Source organism: Nannobrachium achirus (genome assembly GCF_963921795.1).
Source record: "Nannobrachium achirus genome assembly, chromosome: 9".
Lineage (NCBI taxonomy): Eukaryota > Metazoa > Chordata > Actinopteri > Myctophiformes > Myctophidae > Nannobrachium > Nannobrachium achirus.
The window spans coordinates 40137774-40157852 of NC_137818.1; the positions used below are offsets into that span (position 1 = coordinate 40137774).

General features: G+C 42.3%; 3 protein-coding genes across 4 annotated transcripts; 1 reads left to right on the forward strand and 2 right to left on the reverse strand.

The window, feature by feature from the left end:
- Window positions 1-941: 941 nt before the first annotated feature.
- LOC308291538 (mitochondrial carnitine/acylcarnitine carrier protein-like) lies at window positions 942-8098 on the reverse strand. Of its 2 annotated transcripts, none has more exons than XM_080733570.1 (9): window positions 7911-8098; window positions 5804-5896; window positions 5427-5554; window positions 4257-4347; window positions 3934-4045; window positions 3289-3361; window positions 3041-3150; window positions 2266-2387; window positions 942-1764 (listed from the first exon to the last, which is right to left on the reverse strand). In XM_080733570.1, exons 1-9 carry the CDS (start codon window positions 8022-8024, stop codon window positions 1702-1704), a joined length of 906 nt encoding a protein of 301 aa, XP_080589696.1. In that variant the 5' UTR covers window positions 8025-8098; the 3' UTR covers window positions 942-1701. The 2 variants fall into 2 exon arrangements, with proteins under 2 accessions (XP_080589696.1, XP_080589695.1); XM_080733569.1 differs by having other exon boundaries at window positions 3934-4051.
- A 1796-nt stretch (window positions 8099-9894) lies between these two features.
- Window positions 9895-16568, forward strand: LOC308290849 (non-structural maintenance of chromosomes element 3 homolog; the record flags this gene model as incomplete). Its single annotated transcript, XM_080732761.1, has 10 exons — window positions 9895-9995; window positions 11058-11186; window positions 11289-11352; window positions 12571-12650; window positions 13914-14008; window positions 14210-14286; window positions 14430-14472; window positions 14686-14748; window positions 15836-15950; window positions 16488-16568. Exons 1-10 carry the CDS (start codon window positions 9921-9923, stop codon window positions 16566-16568), a joined length of 822 nt encoding a protein of 273 aa, XP_080588887.1. The 5' UTR covers window positions 9895-9920.
- Window positions 16569-17284: 716 nt separating this feature from the next.
- On the reverse strand, window positions 17285-18826 carry LOC308291406 (coatomer subunit delta-like; the record flags this gene model as incomplete). The annotated part of the gene is made up of 1 exon (XM_080733413.1): window positions 17285-18826. One exon carries the CDS (start codon window positions 18824-18826, stop codon window positions 17285-17287), a length of 1542 nt encoding a protein of 513 aa, XP_080589539.1.
- Window positions 18827-20079: the final 1253 nt, after the last annotated feature.

The following is a 20079-nucleotide window of genomic DNA, read 5'->3' on the forward strand; positions in this document are numbered from 1 at the left end:
CACTGCATTTGAGGATTAGGATTACGTTCCTTCCTAATACTGATTTCTGTCCACTGAGCCTACTGTTATAGTACGTGTAGGTCTAATTGGTGACAACAGAACTAAATGGTGAATATTTGCTAAACATACCGGTAGGAATTTCTATTATTATGATAATCTATTTCACAAACAAAATATGTTTTATAACCACTTGAAAATAGGTGGAAATTTGCCCAAAATTGCCAATTTACAAGCTCATAACGCATTGTGCTACAACATGTTGTGAACTTGTAGATTTATTTCAGAAAAGAGATTTTGTGTGTAAAGGCATGAAATTAGTGGGCATATAAATTTGTGCCTGCACACTGCCAAGTTTGATCATCGAAGCAACGTTTCGGTTCCTGACTGAAATGTTGCTTGACTTGCTTCGATAATAAAACTGGCAATGTGCTTTATTGTTGTCGATGTCACCTGCTGCTCTTTGCCTACGCACCTGCTTTTAACCCTTTTATTCTATGTGTGCGAAAGCCTTTTTACACAAAATTATGTTGTGCCTGCAATCTTTACAAGGTGCTTAACTGTATTTCTTGATGTCCATTATTCTAAATGGAACACTTTCATACTGTATTATTCAAGTGTATTCTACTGTACCTTTTGCTAACTGATTTACTTTACAGTAACTCTTTATAATAATTCATATTAAGAATCGGGAGGGGTTTATTTGTCACACTATCATTCACTCATACAAGCCTTGTAAACCTGTGATTTCCGAAGGGGGTGTGGTTTACGAGGCTACACTCATACAGGTACAAGCAGTTAAATGTTTTGGAAAGAGTTTGTGTAGGTCTTTGCCAATATAAATGAATGAGCTTAGACAACATTGCATTACTTAATATTTTCCAAACACTTTATTCAAACAAGCTTATAAAATCTCTTCAGTTCAATATATATTGTTTTTGGAAAGTCTGTCAGAGGTTGTAAAAAACCTGTACATAATATAAATTTATAGTAAACAGGAATTGAATACTTGTTTATTAATTTACAAACATTTTACAACTGTTGAAAGGCTCATCTTCAGCAAAGATAATTCATAAATATAAAAAGGTTACATTCATTGTGCGTTGATAATACAGATAGAAAACAAGCAGAACAAAAAAAGAAAAGAAAAGAACAACTGAGATCTTGTCAGTAGGTTGAAATGTAAATGACTTCTGTAAAACAAATAAATAATCCACATGAATTGCTATGAAGGCATTGCATGTGCAACAAACTGCGTTCCCTTGCAATCATCTCAAACAACACAAAGTTCACACTCAAAAACAATAACTTTTCACCATCCTGAAATGTGAGTCAAGAGAACATAAACTACTTTGAAAATAGGCAAATACTTAGATTTGTGTAGCCAGACAATCAAAGATCTCTCTGGTGTCATCTAAACTTAATGTAGTGATTCAGCAATACAGTTATTATTATTTTTTTACATCTCTGAATTGTTTAACCCCAGTTTTATTCCCTACAATGAAATCAGATGTCACCAGATATCGATAGGCGGAGATCTCCTATCGTCTAGCTACACAAGACTAACAAATGGATCTACCTCTTACCTGTGTACAAGTTTAACCTAATTATTTGGTTACATTTGTACACTCAGAGTTAAATTAACACATGATTTTGCAGTTTATCAACACTTAGGCATATTCAGAATGGTGAGAACCAGTTAGATCACCAGCCAGGGGCAAGCCAGTCCAGTCCCTTTAATGCCACCTCAAATCCCAGGAAACAGGCCTGAGAGAGAAAGAGAAAACTGTATCAAGAAGATTGTATTTCTTTTGACCACATTAATCCTCCCGTCCCTATTTGGAGCATGTCATTACAGGTGAGAACGTTCAAAGACTTTCAAAATGTATCACAATTTTCAGCCACTCATTTTGCAGGTGAATCAAGGGTGGATGGTGATGTATGCCTATGATTGATTATCATAAGTTATCACACTTTATATCGTTGTTGTCGGGTGGAAACCTCGTATCTCCAAGTTTCAAATTTGTATGTTCTTTCGCAAAGTTAAGCCCTGCTTCATCATACAAGGCCGTCGGACAAAAGTAGTGAAAACAGCCAATCTACAAGCACACAACGCCTCGCGGCGCGAGGCGTTGTGTGCTTGTAGATCGGCTGTTTTCACTAGTTTAAATCATTTTTAAAATGATAAATGCAAAACGAATGGTTTTGGACATACAAGGTTTTCACCCGACAACGACGATATGCTGTAAGAGGAATGTAAAATGTTACCGCATTGGCAGGGAAAGCTCGAAGAAAGACAGCATTAAATCCTTTATAAAGAGCTCTGGGTCCTTCCTCTCTAAGCAGCGTTCGTAACACGTCCACAAGACCGCTATACTTCCCATCTGCAGCTACACACACACGCGCGTGCGCACACACACACACACACACACACACACACACACACACACACACACACACACACACACACACACACACACACACACACACACACACACACACAAAATGACAGAGAAAACAACCAAACATTTCAATTACTAGTTCTCTCTCTGTGCAGGCTATTGCAGGCTTTCAACACCAGAGTGCAGCACTAAGCTACTTCTTTCTATTTTTGTTTGTTAGTCTTGCCATCCAAGGTTACGCTCACTCTCGGTTGTTAAGCTGCTTGTACATTTTCCAGAATATCTGGTAAAACACACAAAAAAATAACATACTTGTAATATCTGAACTGAACTACAGTATAATGTGACATCAATGAGATTATTTCTCAAAGCAATTACTGTGACATGTCTACTTTCCATGTCCCCAACAATTTACTTGGACTGTTTTTTTGCTTTAAGGCCTTGTACACAGGCTCTGATGTGTTTTATTTATGTATTTGTGTCATCCAGGGAAAGAAAATACTATAAAGCATTAGAAAATTGCAGATACAAATCACGGGTCTGAATTTCACTTCAGTGAATGGACATTAACCAATTTTACACTGTAAAGAGTTGCTGTGCATTCAAGACCTTCAAAGGGATTTGATTGTCCCAGTTCTGACCTGTCTGGAAGTTGGACTTGAGGACATCAGGAGGCAGCGCGATTGTCCAGTTCAAGATCCCTGCTATACCACCTGCCAGGAGAATCTTGGGAGTGCTGAGCTGTGAGACACTGAGACACAAACACGGGCACAATGTGAGTCTGTGACATCCTTAGTGTTAGACTACAGGTCCGTTTGGTGCAAATTTGCTCGGTGCTTTTATTAGATCTGGTAGATCGTAACTTCAGAATATTACAACAGTAACTGACCTTTGGCCCTCAGGTGTCAGGAACTTCTTGAGAGATTCATAGGTGAGGAAGTAGAGACCATTAGAAGGCACATCTGTGACAGACAGACAGCATTAGAGTGGAGAATGAGCATTTACAAGCATAAACTGTACAGTAGCAGACATTTTCACCGTACCTTTACTATTACGTTTTAATTATGTTCATTATTTTTATATTGATTTTTATTCACATAGTTTAGTTTTTAACACTGATGATCAAATTGAGGTTTTAAAGCTGAGTTACGTTTAATCTTAGTTCTTCTTGAGATTGCAGCTGTTGTGTGACGTTTATGCATAATTAATTTCACGTGCCTTTTACTTTGTGATAGGTATTGTTGACAATAAAGTTGATCTTGAACTTTTGAATTAATTGAGAAAAGCAGATTCCACCAATGTACAAAATGACAAAACTTGGTTTCATCTGCTTGCAATGTTTCAGGTAATACTGCAGTTTTTTACACATACAATAACATGTTTATGACGATGTCGTAACATGGTTACAACATCTTGTCAATTTGTAGAGTTACATCATGGCATGGTAACTACACAACTAACAACAAAACAAGAAGCATTTGTTTCTATCCATGTTTCTCATACAGACTCTCACAAACACATACAGATCTGTTACCTCTGATAAGAGTGAGTATGGTCCCTTTGTAGATACTACGGATCCCCTGCTCCTTATATAGCCTTATAGCACAATCTATTGGACCTGCATACTTGGACTGACCACTACTGGCCTGCACCTATAACACACACACACACACACACACACACACACACACACACACACACACACACACACACACACACACACACACACACACACACACACACACACACACACACACACACACACACACACATAGCATGGACTACAAAGTTAAAAAGCGGTTTGATCAGGACATCATTACTAGAATGTGTTCTTTGGATGAGAAATGAGACACACACCTGCAACAAGCACTTGATCCTCTCTCCTGGAGCCACTATCACTGTAGTGAAGACCCCTCCCAGACAGCCAGACAGGAAGATCTGGATAGATCTGAATAGAATAGAATATCATTCACTGTTAATCTATACATGCAAAAAACAAACATACTGTTGTTCTCTTTTCACATAAACATACTGTTGTTCTCTTTCACAGAAAATGATAAAAAATCTGTTGTTGTTGTGATAGACAAGCGACCAAGGGCGAGGTCGCACCATGTCTTGGCCATCTGGTCAGTGATGTATTTTGGACGAGTTACCCATATATGGAGGAGACCCCTGGTACCCATATATGGAGATCCATGTCCTGTATATAGAGATACAGTATGCTCCTATGATGTCTATGACATCATACCCTTTTATGCTCATATATGGAGATCCATGTCTGTAGAACCAGCCACACAGATATGGGCTGTCTTGGCCATATACAGTATGGATTCTGTTAGTGTGTGATATGTGGCTGATGTGGCCTCCATACATGGGAATTCCCATATGAAGTCCTGTTAGATATGGGCTTAATATTGATGACATCAGGGAACTCCATATATGGGCATAAAAGGGATTCTGGTAGTGTGACATCACAGTGAAGCCAGAGTCAGCATGTACCGTTTCACATAGGCTACTAAACATTTTAGTAGACAGTATGTACAGTACTCCACGCTCTACTACTCAAAGCTACTCATGGTTTCATTTCATTGATTAGAATTATGATTTTGGAGGGAAGAATGCCCGTTTTATTTGAAGAGATGATGTAGAGACGGTCAAACAAGGCTGGCATCAGGAACAGGAGGGGTGGAGAGAGGGGTGTAGGATGGGCATGTTGTTTAAGAGGGGGGTGTGGCCGATGCAAGCAAATGACAGCTGAGGGGAGGACTGCAGAGACATATTTTTAGAGCTCAGATTCCAACACATTGTGCAAAGGTGTGATTTACAGCGATGACAGCTAAAGTCAAACAAATATATACAATGGTATAGTGTGTGTGTGTGTGTGTGTGTGCGTGCGTGCGTGCGTGCGTGTGTGTGCGTTGAGCGTGTGTGTGAGAACAAAGGGTGAGATAAAGACAGGAGGACGGGTCAAACTGTGTCCATAGACCTGTGCAAGCCAAGAACACACACACAAATGATTGTACTGACGTGGGAGGTATGCTGGGGTCTGCCTGTTGAAGCTGTTTTCCCAGACCAACGCCAAAGAAACTGATGGCCATCATAGGAGCCACACCGGCCAGGGGAGCCCCCATACCCTTGTACAGACCAAGGACACCCTACACACACACACACACACACACACACACACAGACGCACCCACACACACACACACACACACACACACACACACACACACACACACACACACACGTGCGCGCGCGCGCGCGCACGCACAGACAACACACACATTGACAACACATTGACAGGCATGACTTGTTACATGTCAGACTTTGCTTCTTGACTCCTATAGTGATTTAATGGTACTGTATGATTATTCGTCTTCACAAGCTTGTGCACTCGCTCACCTCTTTAGAGACGGTCTTGCGGAAGCAGTCGTATGCTCCCTTGTAGAGTACATACTGACTACAGGAGGCTTTAGGTTGAGTCTGCAACCTTACCTGGAACGCATGGATTATCAATCATTATTAATATTGACACACACGCATGCGCACGCACTCACACTCACACTCACACTCTCACACACACACACACACACACACACACACACACACACACACACACACACACACACACACACACACACACACACACACACACACACACACACACACACACACACACACACACACACCTAGAATATTGTCTGGTCTCCTAAGTGCCTCATTGATTACTGATTGATCAGAATTCCACAACAACACAGTAATCTGGCATGCACATTAACCTGACAGTGACATGTGCATTGTGCGTGCTTTGGGGAGGGGTTGGGTATACTGAACAGTGCTGCATGATAACAAGGGAACCTCCCGTTTCTCTGGTTTACTGATAAGGAAGAACAGTTGTCCTCATGAAACTATGTGTGGTTTGCTTTTCAAGGCCAGAATAAAACTACAGTAACAGCAATAACAATCCTTCACAGGCAACAGTAAAGACCAAACAGAATATGGGTCTATGTAGAAAATCTTGTGGCAATGTCAATTATCTGTTCTGTTTGTTTTTTACAGCTCAAGTGATCAAGTATTTTATTAATGTTGTATTTTAACATGAGTTGTCCCCTGAGCCAGCATGCATGACTACAAAATAAATGTAGCCTACTACTGTATCTACTGTATAAGCTCCGTATTCCTAGGATCCGTGGCATGGTACTATGCCACTGTTACCCAATGTTGGGTAGCAGTGGCTAGGCTACTATGACATGCAGAGAGAAGGAGGGGAATCAGACTGTGCAGGGAACAGCATGTTTAGTTGAACTATAAATAGATAGTTGGACACCCTTCATTTCAGACCTTTTTCTCTGGCTCTCTTTTAACTAAAACATATTAGATAGAATCAAAGTAAGTGCTTTTGGTAGGTTTTTATCGGCTGGATAGAGTTTAAGCTGAGTCGTGAAGAAACTGTCCTGCTGGCACTGCAATGTTCTGTATCATGAGTGCCACTCTCTCTCCAGACACCGCGTGTCACCGGACACTGGCCCCCTCTTAACACATTCTGTTTCTAAGAACTTTATCTCCTGCTCGCTCCCCCCATTTCTCTCTGTCTCTCTAAAATCCTGATGTTTGTAGCAAGGGCTGCTGCTGGTAAGAGGTACAGCGGCTCAGTAAGAAGGTCCTGGTTAACCTGGCCCCTGACTGGTGCCTTCCTGTGTGAATTTTGGTCGGATGGGTTTCCTCTGTGTGCTCCAGTTTCCTCCCACACCAAAAGACACATAGGTGTAATGTATAAGAGACATACCCCTGCCAGTGCCCTTGAGCAAGACACTATTGCTCAGTGGCTGCTCTAGTTAGGATGGGCAGAGGAAGAAGTTCCTGATGGTTATCAATAATGTATCAACTTAAAATTAAAGTAAAATAAGTAGGATTTACCAGTCCTGTACACCAGTGTTTCTCAAAGTGGATTCCAGTGACTCTGTGGGTTCCTTTAGGAGGGTCTAAATTCACTCTTTCAAGTCTGTAACCAAGGGAAGTTAAGGGAAGACCTTGGAATTTAAAAGTTTGATAAACACTGCTGTACACGATCCCACCACAAGCTTCAACCACTCCATGCTATAGCCTGCTATCATACCAAATACCTTATATGTCTATCTCATCACCTGGCTGTCTGACAGATCAGCACCTGAGACATGGACTTCCGACTTCAAGCTGGTTTTACACTAATCCCCTCAACAACTAATCACAGTGACGGGTGTTATGTCTAGGACGGTCTGCTAGCCTATCCTCGAACATCCACCTTTGACACATCCTTTAACAAATAATAACCTAACTGGGATTGTTTTAAACTGTAGCTGCAAACACAAAAAGAAAGAAAGAAAGAAAGAAATAAACTGAGGGATATTGTATAAACACTTGGTTGTAGCTATTTAAAATGTGTTCATAGGGTAGTAGACGCAACAGTATCATTGCCATTGCCGTATAAATGGATCAAAGTAAACTGATCAACTTTTTGAGAATCGGTCACCTTGATAGTGTCAAGTGGGTGTCCAGCGAATAGAAGGCAGGCTCCGGCGACTCCCCCAGCCACGAAGTTCTTGAGTGAAGAGACCCTTTTTTTGACGGGCTCCCCGTCTCCCATTCTCTCCTCCCTGCCTCACATGTAGCCTACACTACTCGGCCAGCCAGTCTGCTGGGACGGTGCTGTGCCTGTGCTCAACTTACTACAGCAGCCTTCAGTCCACACGTCATCTGACTGCTCCTGAAGTCCTGAAGCGGTGTTTATCCCCACGTCACCGCGGGCCTTGCCTTCATTGAACCCAGGTCTGTTCCTTCGGTGCCATCTGGTGCATCAAAGAAGCTACAACAGAGCAACACTATGAGCTAAACATAGGCTAAATGTCCTACTTTAGACTGGGCTAGGCTGTTTGTTTGTTTGTATACGTATTCATAAATAGGAGGAAATGTATGTAATTATTTATAATATTTAGACATGTAGGCCTATTATTTTCTGCCGAACAGGGTGGCTTGATCACTGTCCAAGGTGCTGAAACGTCACACTTCGCCTTTCCTTCCTGAAATATGTAGCCTATATTATTTACCAATGATGATTGTAAGCGAAGTGGTGTTTGTGAATCATAGTCATAAAGTAATATTGATTACCATAGTTTAACTATTTGAGGATCAATAATAATAACTCACATTCCACGAATTTTAGGTGGATTTGGTGATGCAATTTAAGGTAGAAAACATAGGATATAACCCTACATCGTTTCACATTACTCCCAGTCCCAGGTATAACAAACCAGGTCAACTTCAGTCATCAGCATAATTAATTAATAATCTGATAATCTTCTGTTCCACACTCCGGTCCAGGTGGTGGCGGTAACGCATATCTAAACGGGCTTCTCAACCGCCATTCCGCCAATAAACTCCAAAAGAAGAAGGAGAAAAAGAAGAGGGAGTTTTGTTTTGCGGAAGGAAACGTTTCGTGCTGTTCTCGCTGCAAACTGACGAGCAAGTGAGTATTTATTTCTACAACCACGAATACTACATGTAATGAATTTACGTGTGTGTGTGGGTGGGTGGATTAAGGGTTTGTGTGTATACATGTGTGTGTGTGTGCATGCATGTATGTATGTGCGTGTGTTTTCAAGGTCTCCCTAGCTAGCTCTGGTCCAGAGCTCTGACCGGCGGCTGGCTAAAAGACTAGACCAGGATTTCTCAGCCCCTACGAGGGCTCAACTACAGTCAAAATAAACAAAACTACTTCGCTACTCACCTAACCAAAGGTAGTTTTGCGTTATTGAAAGTCCATTCTCCGCGGTGGGAGACCTCAGCAGTTTCAGTACCCCACCCACTCTGTAAAATACATGATTTTTTATGAAATAAAACGCATCCAACTCCACCGTCGCTTTTTTTCCGGGTTGTGTCTGCGGTGGCTCGAGCCGAGGTGGGTGCATTTTATTTCATGACAAAAATTGTATATTTACAGAGTGGGTGGCGTGCTGAGAGGTTTCCCACCGCGGAGAATAAACTTTCAACAACGCAAAACTGCCTTTGGTTTAGGTGAGTAGCGAAGTAGTTTTGTTAATATTTTTGACTGAAGTTGAGCCCCAGTAGGGGTAGAGAAATCCGGGTGTAGTCTTTTAGTCAGCCGCCTGTCAGAGCGTCAGCTCAGGACCAGAGCTAAGGTCTCCCCTGCCTTAACTCTGACAGTGTACATATCCATTTGTACACTGTCAAGAGTTACAGACTTGTATGGGTCAATTTAGTTGACCCATACTTGACGAAATTGTCAATATATTTAGTCTTAGTCATCACAGCTTAGTTTTTATTTAGTTTTCGTCAGTGAAAAAAACGCAGTCGACAAACATTTTTTGTCATAGTTTTAGTCGACGAAATCAACACTGCCTCCTAGAGGAACCTGCAGAGTCCCTGGAATCCACCTTGAGAACCACTGCTCTACTACAACTGATTTCTAAACATTTTCACAACCTGTACTGTTGTTTTGTCCATCAGCTGAACGGTGGCCACCATGTCGCAGAGGAGGTCGAGGGGTCAGATGAGCCAGCCTCAGAGTCAGAGTCAGGGCAGAGGAAGAGGGAAACGGGTAAAAATAACTATACTACACACAGTAAAGTCACCTGCCCTCTCCTTGTCCTAGGGGAATGAGGGGGGAGAGTGGAATCCAATTCATTCCCTATGGAAGTCACATGGTTTCATGCCTCTTCCTTCCAAGCCTCTTGGCTTAAAGCAACGACGCGCTACCTCAAGAGGCTTGCTAGAGGCATGACACCATGTGACTAACATTGGGAATGAATTGGATTCCACACTTTTGTAATAATCCGAATACACAGCCATAGATCGGTCCTATAGGTGGTTAGCAGACTGTTCTCCACGGCACTTTATGCATTTGCGTTACTTGTGTACTCACCCAATTACTAATTCCTAAGACTTGGGAGTCAGATATTGTCCTCTAGTTTCATATCCCTTTGAAAGTTCTGGCAGTAAACGCGTGTTTAGTAAAATATCTCCACTTTTCCACGAGCTTCACATGACGACATTCTCTTGTCATCGACGGGCCGGACCTGAAATGACTGCTGGACTGGACATATGAAAACCTCCTTTGAAAATACACCTGTGTTTGGGAAGCACAAACGCACAGGGCACACATTTGACAGGTGCATTGTGTGATTGGCATGGGGTAAATATTCACCACCTGCCAATTGTGTGCGCCATACATTTGTGCTTCGCAACGGAAGTTTTGATATTTTACTAAGCGCATGTTTTCTGACATAACTTTCAAAGAGACAATATCTGATTCCAAGTCTTAGGAATTTGTTATTGGGCACACATTAAAGCAACACGGATGCTTAAAGTGCCACAGAGATAGGTCTGCTAACCGCGGGGGGCATAGGAAGATCTATGGCTGTGTATTTGGAATATTACACCAAGTGTTATATGTAAGATCACAGACATTCTAGGGCTACCACAGGTATTGCCTGCTGTGGCTATTAGCCTGATACGATCAGGCTAGTTGACTCTTTGAGTTTGCTTTCTATTGACCCTGTGCCATTGCGCAGCTGTTATACAGCCAACATGGCAAGCAAAACTAAAAAACAAGAGAAAGAACATGGGTTTTGAACCATGGGTTTTGTGTGATGTATTTCAGAGCTCAGCCTCAGCCCCAGATACGTCAGTGGGTGAAGGAGAGGATAATGACATGACATACACTCAGCCGAGCACATCACAGGTCCAGAGAGGACTGGAGAAGCTCTCACAGACCCAGGTTGACCAAAAGGTAATGGCATAATGCACAAATGGTGTCTGTGAGGGGAAAAAGTGAACATTAACCTTCCATGTTTTTTCCACTCACACACTTTGTCTTTCTTGTTTCCATCAGACTGCAGAGGTGGTGCAGTACTTTATGGTGAAGGATCAGAAAAAGCTTCCCATACGTCGAGCAGGTATGTCTCTCACACAAAAACACCTACATTTGAATGCTAAGTCTTAGGCCCCGTACATACGGCAACGCTCTGTAGAGAAAACGGCGAGGTCCCGGGATATTGCCGTTGCGTTTTGCCTTTTTATCAAGCGTTCATATGAAGCTGAAATGATGTAGTGTCCATGTCACCGAGTGAACGGCAGAAACGCAAGTAGCAACAACGCATGGTAAGCTTTTTCTCGCCTACAAATAGATATTGAATACCCTCCTTAACGTTGTGGTTTGGTGGCTGAGCGGTTAAGTCATAGTGTTTTCAGTCCATGAGCCCCGGGTACGCGTCCCCGCTTGCCCACCGCGTACGTCTTTTTTTTTTTTGTGATAATAAAGTTATAATTATTATTATTACATTATTCACATAACTCGGTAACGGCGCTGAGTCGGCTCATCGCCTCCGTCATGGATAATAACTAGACCAGGTCAACCTGGTTGTGCCAGACCCCGGTTCTGCCAACCCTCTGGGCCTATAAATTTAATGGTACATTTATAGGCTGTCTGTCCCTTTATAGGCTGTCTGTCCCTCCCTCATGTCATCATCATTTGTGACATCATTGTGACCAAATATGGAGAAAAGAGGGAGGGACAGACCGAAAGCCTTTTGCTTTGTCTGTCGGTCTGTCCCTCCCTCATGTCATTGTGATGACATGAAGGATTTGTCTGTCGGTCTATCCCTCCCTCATGTCATCATCATGTCATCATCATGACCATCTATGGAGAAAAACCGGACAGACCGACATTTGCTTATGTAGGCCTACCCATTTCATGGGTCTGGCAATAACTTTATGGCCGCCAAAAAAAGAAAAGTTGTTTGTGGTGGTGAAAAGAAGACACAAGCGGGACGCGAACCCTGGACCCGTGGATCAAGAACACCATGCGTTAACCACTCAGCCACCGAAACACAACGCTGAGGTGGGTATTCTGTACCTATTTGTAGGAGATAAAAAGCCTAACATGCGTTGTTGCTTCTTGCATTTATGCCGTTCACTCGGTGACGCGAGGGGAGAGAGGAGTCAGCTTTTCCACCCAAAACTGCGGATCCAGATCGTTCCGTTTTTAACCCCCGAAAATGCCGTTGTCGTCTGAACGGCCTATCTGACTTTTCCTTTTGCGTTATTCACGTTGCCAAAACGCAGTGTGAACGGCGCCTTAATCTCATGTACCGTTCCTCTGCTCTCTCTTCTAGACCTTGTGAAACATGTGGTGAAAGAGTACAGAAACGTCTACCCTGAGATCTTGAAGAGGGCATCACATGTCTTTGAGCAGGTGTGTACTGAGCTGTGTGTTGAAGTTCTTTATTGGGAATGACCCCTTGAGATGAACCATCTCCTTTTCAAGGGAATCTGCCAGAGCTGCAGGTTCATGGGCTGCCCTGCTAAAAGTTGGTTGGTTTCAGTGCAAGGATGTGATAACAACTTGTAGCCAGGATCACACATGTCCTGATTGATCCTCATTTCTGAGCCCGACCCGGCCCGACGTTGTCGGGTAGGGCAAAGCCTAAAATAAATGCTGATCGGGCACTCAGGCTTCAAAAAACAGGCGCATATCCCTGTCTGTCTGTCTGTCTGCACCTCCGCAACACTGCACTGAAGTCTGACCAATGGACCAAGGATAAACGGTGTTGTTGGGATGACGTCACAAACATAACCTTTGGATATTCAGCCTCAAAGCGTATCCAACAACATCAACATAATAATATTACACGTTAAAGACGATCAGCTTGTGTGGTTTCCATGCTTTCAGGTTAATGAAGTGTCCCTGTGATTACTAAGGCCTTTACAGCTGTGGCGGCCGAGACTCACAGAAGGAAAAGTGTTCTGATTTGTATTGCATTTGAAGCATGGTGGTGTCATGCACCAAACATAACAGATCTGCAAGCCCAGAAAGCAAGTCAGATTAACACGTTTTGGGGTTATACATCTGCCCAGTCTGCTGCTGCTGTGTTTGGTGCACCACTGTTGAAGGACAAATATAAATCACAGGTAGCGAGAACGTCAGGGAGAGAGATGTATGACAACAGGGATTTAACTTTAGCCTCTTTTGTGCAGAACTTGGCCTGATTTATGAACAACTGAACACTGAAGTGCCATTTTGCCAACTATTCACCTCTCTGCTGTTATTTGAGAGACAGGTGCTCGCCTACTGGCGATATTTCTTTTTTCCTCTCTCTCTCTGGCTTTCAGGTTTTGGGCCCTAAATGATAATTGTTTGGGCTGGGCTTCGGGCCGGCCCAGTTAGGGTCAGGCCTTAATTTTCAGGCCTGCTGAGAACTCTTTTTGGAGAACCTCAGACCACATATTACAGATAATTAACTGATATTTTGTAAAAGCATATTTGACTTGTAAGCAAACTTTGTGTACAGTATATATATTTATTTTTACATTGTGGGTTGATAATTAATGGGTTCATTTATTTGACCAGAACCCATGGCTACATATTGCCTAGTATGTGAAAGTGGTTCTTGGTGCAGAAAAGTTTGTGGATCCTTGGCTTTGAATTCCATGACCTCCTCTTTTCTGTTTCTGGCAGGTCTTTGGTCTTAAACTGGTTGAAATCGATACCAAAAATCACATCTACATACTGATTAATAAGCTTGAGGCGGCTGACGGACCCTCACTGGACACGTGAGCGTCTTGTTTTTTATGAATAATCCTATTCAATGTAGTTAATTCTCTACAACGTTAATATCAAAGCTAATTCTATCACCATAGATTATTCACATAATTGACTATCAATGGACATTATTTACATCTTGTTGGCTGGAGTAAACTTGTGTGCATTTATGTTATTTTATTAACTAATCACATTTTCCCTCTTTATTGAAGGCCTACGAGCCCAAAGATGGGTCTGCTCTTTGTGATCCTAAGCATTATTTTCATGAAAGGAGGGGCAGTCAAAGAATGTAAGTAATGTAAATGTCCAGTCCATTCATTTTCTTCTCAGAGTTGTTCTGATAACAGGCTTCAACGAATTAGCACATGTTAAGCGGTGGTACATCATGCTACAGTAGAAATAACATCTCTGGTCCTGGTGTCTGTGTTGCAGCGCTCATCTGGAACACACTGAAGAAATTACGTGTTGACCAGGGGTAAGACAGGGATTCTTTCTCTGTTTGTGTGTGTGTTATCTTTGTTTGTTCTCAAACGTCAATGACAATGTTTTATAACAGGCCCTGGGAATAATGCATTTTCTAGTTAAACCTTATTTCATTTACATACAGCTGAAATTCAGTGTTAGTTTTAGTTACAGTACATATTAAGCATGTACATTTATATCAAGTTTTTGTTGTAATGCTCTCCAGAGAGAAGCATGAAGATTTTGGTGATGTAAAGAAGTTGGTCACAGATGAGTTTGTGCGTCAAAGGTGAGAATATCTTGCAACCGCATTCATTCCCTTGTCATGGTTATAGTTTTCTGCTGACATAAGCAAGAAAAAGGCAATTGCTTATTTTAAATTTGTATTTTATTATATTCAGATGGCTAACAATGCTTCCTAAAAAATCTAGTGTCTGACACTTCCAGGGGCCACAGTCTGCCTCCAAAACTATTATTTTATCTGTGAGAAGCTAGCTCTGTCATTGATCGATTAATGCAGGCCTGCCCAGGTTAACCAATCGGGGTCGCCTCTTGTTCGGATTGGTTAGACCTGTCTGTAAATCCCTAATAGCCCCGGGTCAGCTGGTTCATACACCAATGAGCTGCTAGTGACAGAGCTTCTCACAGATAAAATAATAGTTTTGGAGGCAGACTGCGGCTCCTAGAAGTGTCACAGTCAGAGGAGTCACAGAGACTAGATTTAGTTAGGGAGCATTAGCCATCTGAATATAATAAAATAAGAATAAGCAATTGCCTTTCTCCTGCTTACATGTATGTCAGCAGAGAACTAGGACACATTGTTTGAAAAGAATATAATTACATTCAAGCAACTCTACATTTTGATTCTTTGATGTTGTAGCTGTGTGTGGGTGTGGGTGTGGGTGGTGTTTGTTTTCTATTGTACTGGTGTGTTCAGAGCCAGTTTCTACAGCCATAGTCTCTGGTTTATACCACACCACAGATCAGAAGGATGGCAAAGGAGAGCCAGAACAGTAACTGGCTGGACCAATATTGCCTTCCATACACTATAACTGTTTGTTTCTGTATGTTATGTTATTACTTTTCTCATCAGTATTATCACAACATAAACCCATGTATCAGCAAAAAGTAAACTTCATTTGAAGAAATAACTTCCTAATCTTCACATTATTAGCATGAAGGCAGTTTTACATTTCTATTTTCAGTTTTTATTTTATCCCATGGCCATGACGGATGATTGGTGTAATTACCTTTATAATAAAATCCTGTATCGTGTTTGTGCATTTTTTCATTGTTACCGTTTCACAGGCATGTGCAATATAACATACATTTACTGTTCATTATTTATGTATGTGTGTGTTTGTGTGCACACCAAGGTACCTGGAATATGCAAAAGTTCCTCACACAGAGCCAATTGAGCACGAGTTCCACTGGGGTCAACGTGCAGACTTGGAAGTGTCAAAAATCAAAATCCTGGAGTTCATGGGTCAGGTGAGCTTTGTATCTGTTTTTGTGTTTGTGCCATTTTGTGTACACAGAAGCATCCTGCCAGTGAAGACCCTGCTCCTCTGTGAAACCTTTCATTGTTGTACTGTTCCAGAGTTTGTTTTTTAGGACAGTCACTTGGCCAAAAGCCTAGAGGTCCTTACACGCTGCGAATATTTCACAAACCATTCATTTTGGAGTGTTATGACCATAAGGGTCTTGCCACCACATTTTCAAAAATGTTTGTTTAGTCATACATCTCCATTCTGACATGTCTCCATTCCGACACTAACCCTATCCCCAATCCTAACCTTAACCTCTATGGAAGTGTTGCCACTCCGACAATAAGAAGTTAATGTCAGAATGGAGACATGTCGGAATGGAGAGAGCCCCCCATACCAAGGAGTCTGTCTAAATGGTGGAAATTCACAGCACCAAGTAGTTAGTCTAAATTCTAAATGGTGGAAAGGCCAGAGATAAGTCATTGAATGTGTTTCATTGATTGGGTCTAACCACGGATGTGCAATAACCTCTCTGTTTTAGATCCATGAACAGGATCCTAAGAACTGGAGTCAGCCATACAGAGAGGCCACCAACACCCAGGCCAGCACCAGTCAGAGATGATCACTGTATTAAAGTGATTTGAACTTCATTACAGATTATTTGTTTTTGGTGATATAAGAGAAAAGGGAGAAGTAATGCCTTAATTGTTTAGAGACTTTGTGAGTGGCCTATATAAGGGTCTAGGATTGCACCCGAATACTTTTGAGTGGTTTGTTGAGAATTGTATTGTAATATGTTAGAGTGAGATATTCTGTGTTCTATTCTGCTTGCCAAACATACTTTGTATGACAAGATTGTGCGTATACTGCATTGGGGTAATTCAGATATGTAGTCACAGGAAAGACGATTCTGTATTGTACAGTAGTTATTAGGTTACACATAATGTTACTGTATGTGAGGACCACCAGGTAACTGTTTACACTTTCCAGGCTATTGTTAGTATTTAAGTTCACAAACACCACATCATTGTTCAGAGCTGTATTGTTCATACTTCATAGCTTTATTTAGAAAAGGTTGGATGATCCTATTATTAAGACAGAAGTCATAGATTGTACTTTTATTTGCCTGGACTTTTAAGACACAGTTGTGTATTTTTCAAGATCAAAAATAAAGTTAAGATGATTATATCAATGATAGCCTTCTTAGTTTCTCTTTATTTATAATATTATACTCTTTATATAACATGTACAATCACACAATATTTAAAACTGTTACAATTCTACGATCAAGTGTAAAAACAATTGGACATTACATTTTGTCTGTTGAGAAGCAGTATTTTATAGAATTTCGTATTTGTCGACAACGAAAGACGTTTCTGAAGAGAACCTGACAGGAGTGTCTCCATCCATGTGGTTGACCTTGGTAACCTGGACGTTGCAGTAGTTGCGCTTGGACACAAAGGACACGTTGATAGGGAAGAAGTCGTCGGGCTGGCTGTCGACGTTGAACTCCAGACAGCCACTCTTGTTGTTGGCATCGATTATAGGGAGGCGCCACATCAGAAGGTTCTTCCTTCTGTCGTGTTCACACTCGCCATCAAGGTCACCGATCAATGGTGCACCCACACCAGTTGGTACAGGGATGCTGATGACCACATCGTTCAGTTCAAGGCTCTCTTCTTGCAGCTCATATTCCATGATGACGTCACACCCACTGACACCCTCTGAAGGCCAGCAATTTATGATCAGAGGTATAAGGGACTTATCTGTGGTCTGCAGCCTCCACTTCAGTACCAGTACATCCTTGTTGAGGGGGAAGGAATTCTCAGGGTTCTTCATACCGATCACTGACTCGGTTGTGAACAGTTTCTTATCCATGTTGGGATGTGTCTTCAGCTCAATTCCCTTGCTGTCGTCGTCTTCGATGATGAGACGGATGCGGCTGTTCTTTTCCTCTGTGACTCGTACTGTGACCTTACCCAGTACCTCCATGTTCACTAATCCTCCGTCACGGCCGCACGTCAAAGACATCGTCTCCATCACGCAAAGGTGCACACTCTCATCATTGTCTGACGGTAGCAGCCCTTTGGTCTTGGTGGTTGTGTCTGAGCCCTCTCTCTCCCCCACAACAGCAGGCATAACGGTCACGCCTTCAGATTTAAGCTTGTTTACAAAGTTGTCCACGTCGTTCCCTCTGTGATGCAACTTCAGAGCCTTACTGCTGGTCCCTCTAATGGGTCTGATTGGAGCCGCCTTGGGTGTCCTGGGCTTCACAATGGTGTCGGCGATGATAGACCCTGAGGTTGAGGTCATGTTGCTGCTGCTCAACCCCAGCATCTTGTTCCCAGAGCATTGGGCATCTCTCCTGGCCTGCTTAAGCTCCCTGGCCTTCATCGCCCTCTCCGCTGAGGCCTCTCTCTCCTGGATTCTTCTCTTGGCGAGGAACTCCTCCTCCTCGACGGAGTGCATCTTTGTGAATGTCAGGACCTGTGTGGGGGTCACGTCCTCCCTGTAGCCCAGTGCCACGATCTCATCGAAGGCAAAGATCAGGTCAAAACGGTGCTTTGATATCTCGCTCTTCTCCAGCACAGAGCAATACCTTCGAATCACTTGAGAGAATAGCCCGAGTGTCTCCAAGTCCTCCAGGATGTTGCTGTTCTTAGTGGTGAGGAGGACCATGTAGAGTTCCCCCAGTGGTTGGTACACGTAGCGGATGCTGTTGGTCTCCACGAAGGTGTGCTGCTTGCCGGTGGTGGTGTTCATAAGGTTTGGGAAAGCATCAAGGAGAGCCTCGATACGCATTCGGGTCATCTCCACAAACTGCCGGGCCACGATGGCCTTGCCTGCTTTGGTGCACACTGCAGCTGACAGAAGCACCATTTTATCACTTTAGGCTACTTGTTTTATCTTCTGCTATGATGAACTGTACAGCCACAGTTATTGCAGAGCTAGTGCTGAATGCAGTGAATGTGCCTCCTTTTATACAGCAGATGTCTCGTCACGATGACGTCACAACGCCATCCCATATATGGTGCTTGCTGCAGAGTAACGAACGTATGCAAGTCAACGTATGGGAACTAGGCATACGTCATCAATGTTTACGCTGAAGCGACTTTTTGTTTCCATGACAACGATTTGTCTGACGTATGTGATTATGAAACACGCTACGCTAGCCTTTAGGTCTAGCCAGAGCCCTAAAATGGAGAGTTGCGTCACTCCCGTTCACTTCATGGGGCCAGGTCTTCTACGCACACATCTATTGGCGTATAGTGACAAACGGCGAACCGGAAGTTTACAAAATGCATTGAAGTCTATGAGGTGTAAAGTGACAATGAACCACGTGACCAGCGCTGTTTCTGACCCCGCGGTGACACCACTCTCTGATTATACTGCTCTGGGTCTAGCTACTGGGCTGGGCTGGCTAATAGTAAATTAGGGCTGCCTCATGGAAGTTTGAATACTCATGTGATTTTAATGTTTGTTTGTTTATTTTAGATCGATCTTTTGATAAATATATCACTATTATTATTACTACTAATAATAATAACACGTATATGAAGTATTATTAACAATAATAATATATCAAAAGATCAATCTACAATTTTAAACTGAATAATATTAAACACAGCCTATTGTTGTTGACATGGCTACGTCATTGGTCCCAGCCAATCCCCTCCAACGGTCATCAGCCAATGGGTGATCAGGAATAACGCGATGGTTTTAATATCAAATATCCAGGTAACGTCTATCTATATGTAACAACGTCTATATTTCCTTGTGATTTTAACGCACTTTTGAATACTTAAACAACAAGAAAAGGTTTCTGGAACTCTGTGTGGAGGTAATGATAAGATTAAATAACTTTGGTGGAGTTATTAAAGTTGCCTATTCCAGAAGTTTGGTCATTTTGTCGACTCCTTAGGTCGTTAAGAGTGCAAATTGCCTTGCTGCTTTAAGCTAACACATTATTACTCGATGACTTTTCCTGATTAGTAGCCAGTAAGCCTAATGCAGTAAAACTTTAAATCGGTTATGCAAGTTCAACTGATCTTATCATCAATACAACCTTCAGATACGATACAGTAGGGAGTAGGCTATACTAAAGTCACAATAACATTAACTGAGCCATTTGT

What these genes read in the sequence shown, in the direction of transcription:
- LOC308291538 (XM_080733569.1), bottom strand. Translation starts at nt 8,024, where the DNA reads ATGGGAGACGGGGAGCCCGTCAAAAAAAGGGTCTCTTCACTCAAGAAC. An exon ending in GGATCAAGTGCTTGTTGCAG is followed by an intron (nt 4,052 to 4,256) that starts GTGTGTGTCTCA and finishes TGTGTGTTATAG; the next exon opens with GTGCAGGCCAGTAGTGGTCA. An exon ending in CATACTCACTCTTATCAGAG is followed by an intron (nt 3,362 to 3,933) that starts GTAACAGATCTG and finishes TGTCTGTCACAG; the next exon opens with ATGTGCCTTCTAATGGTCTC.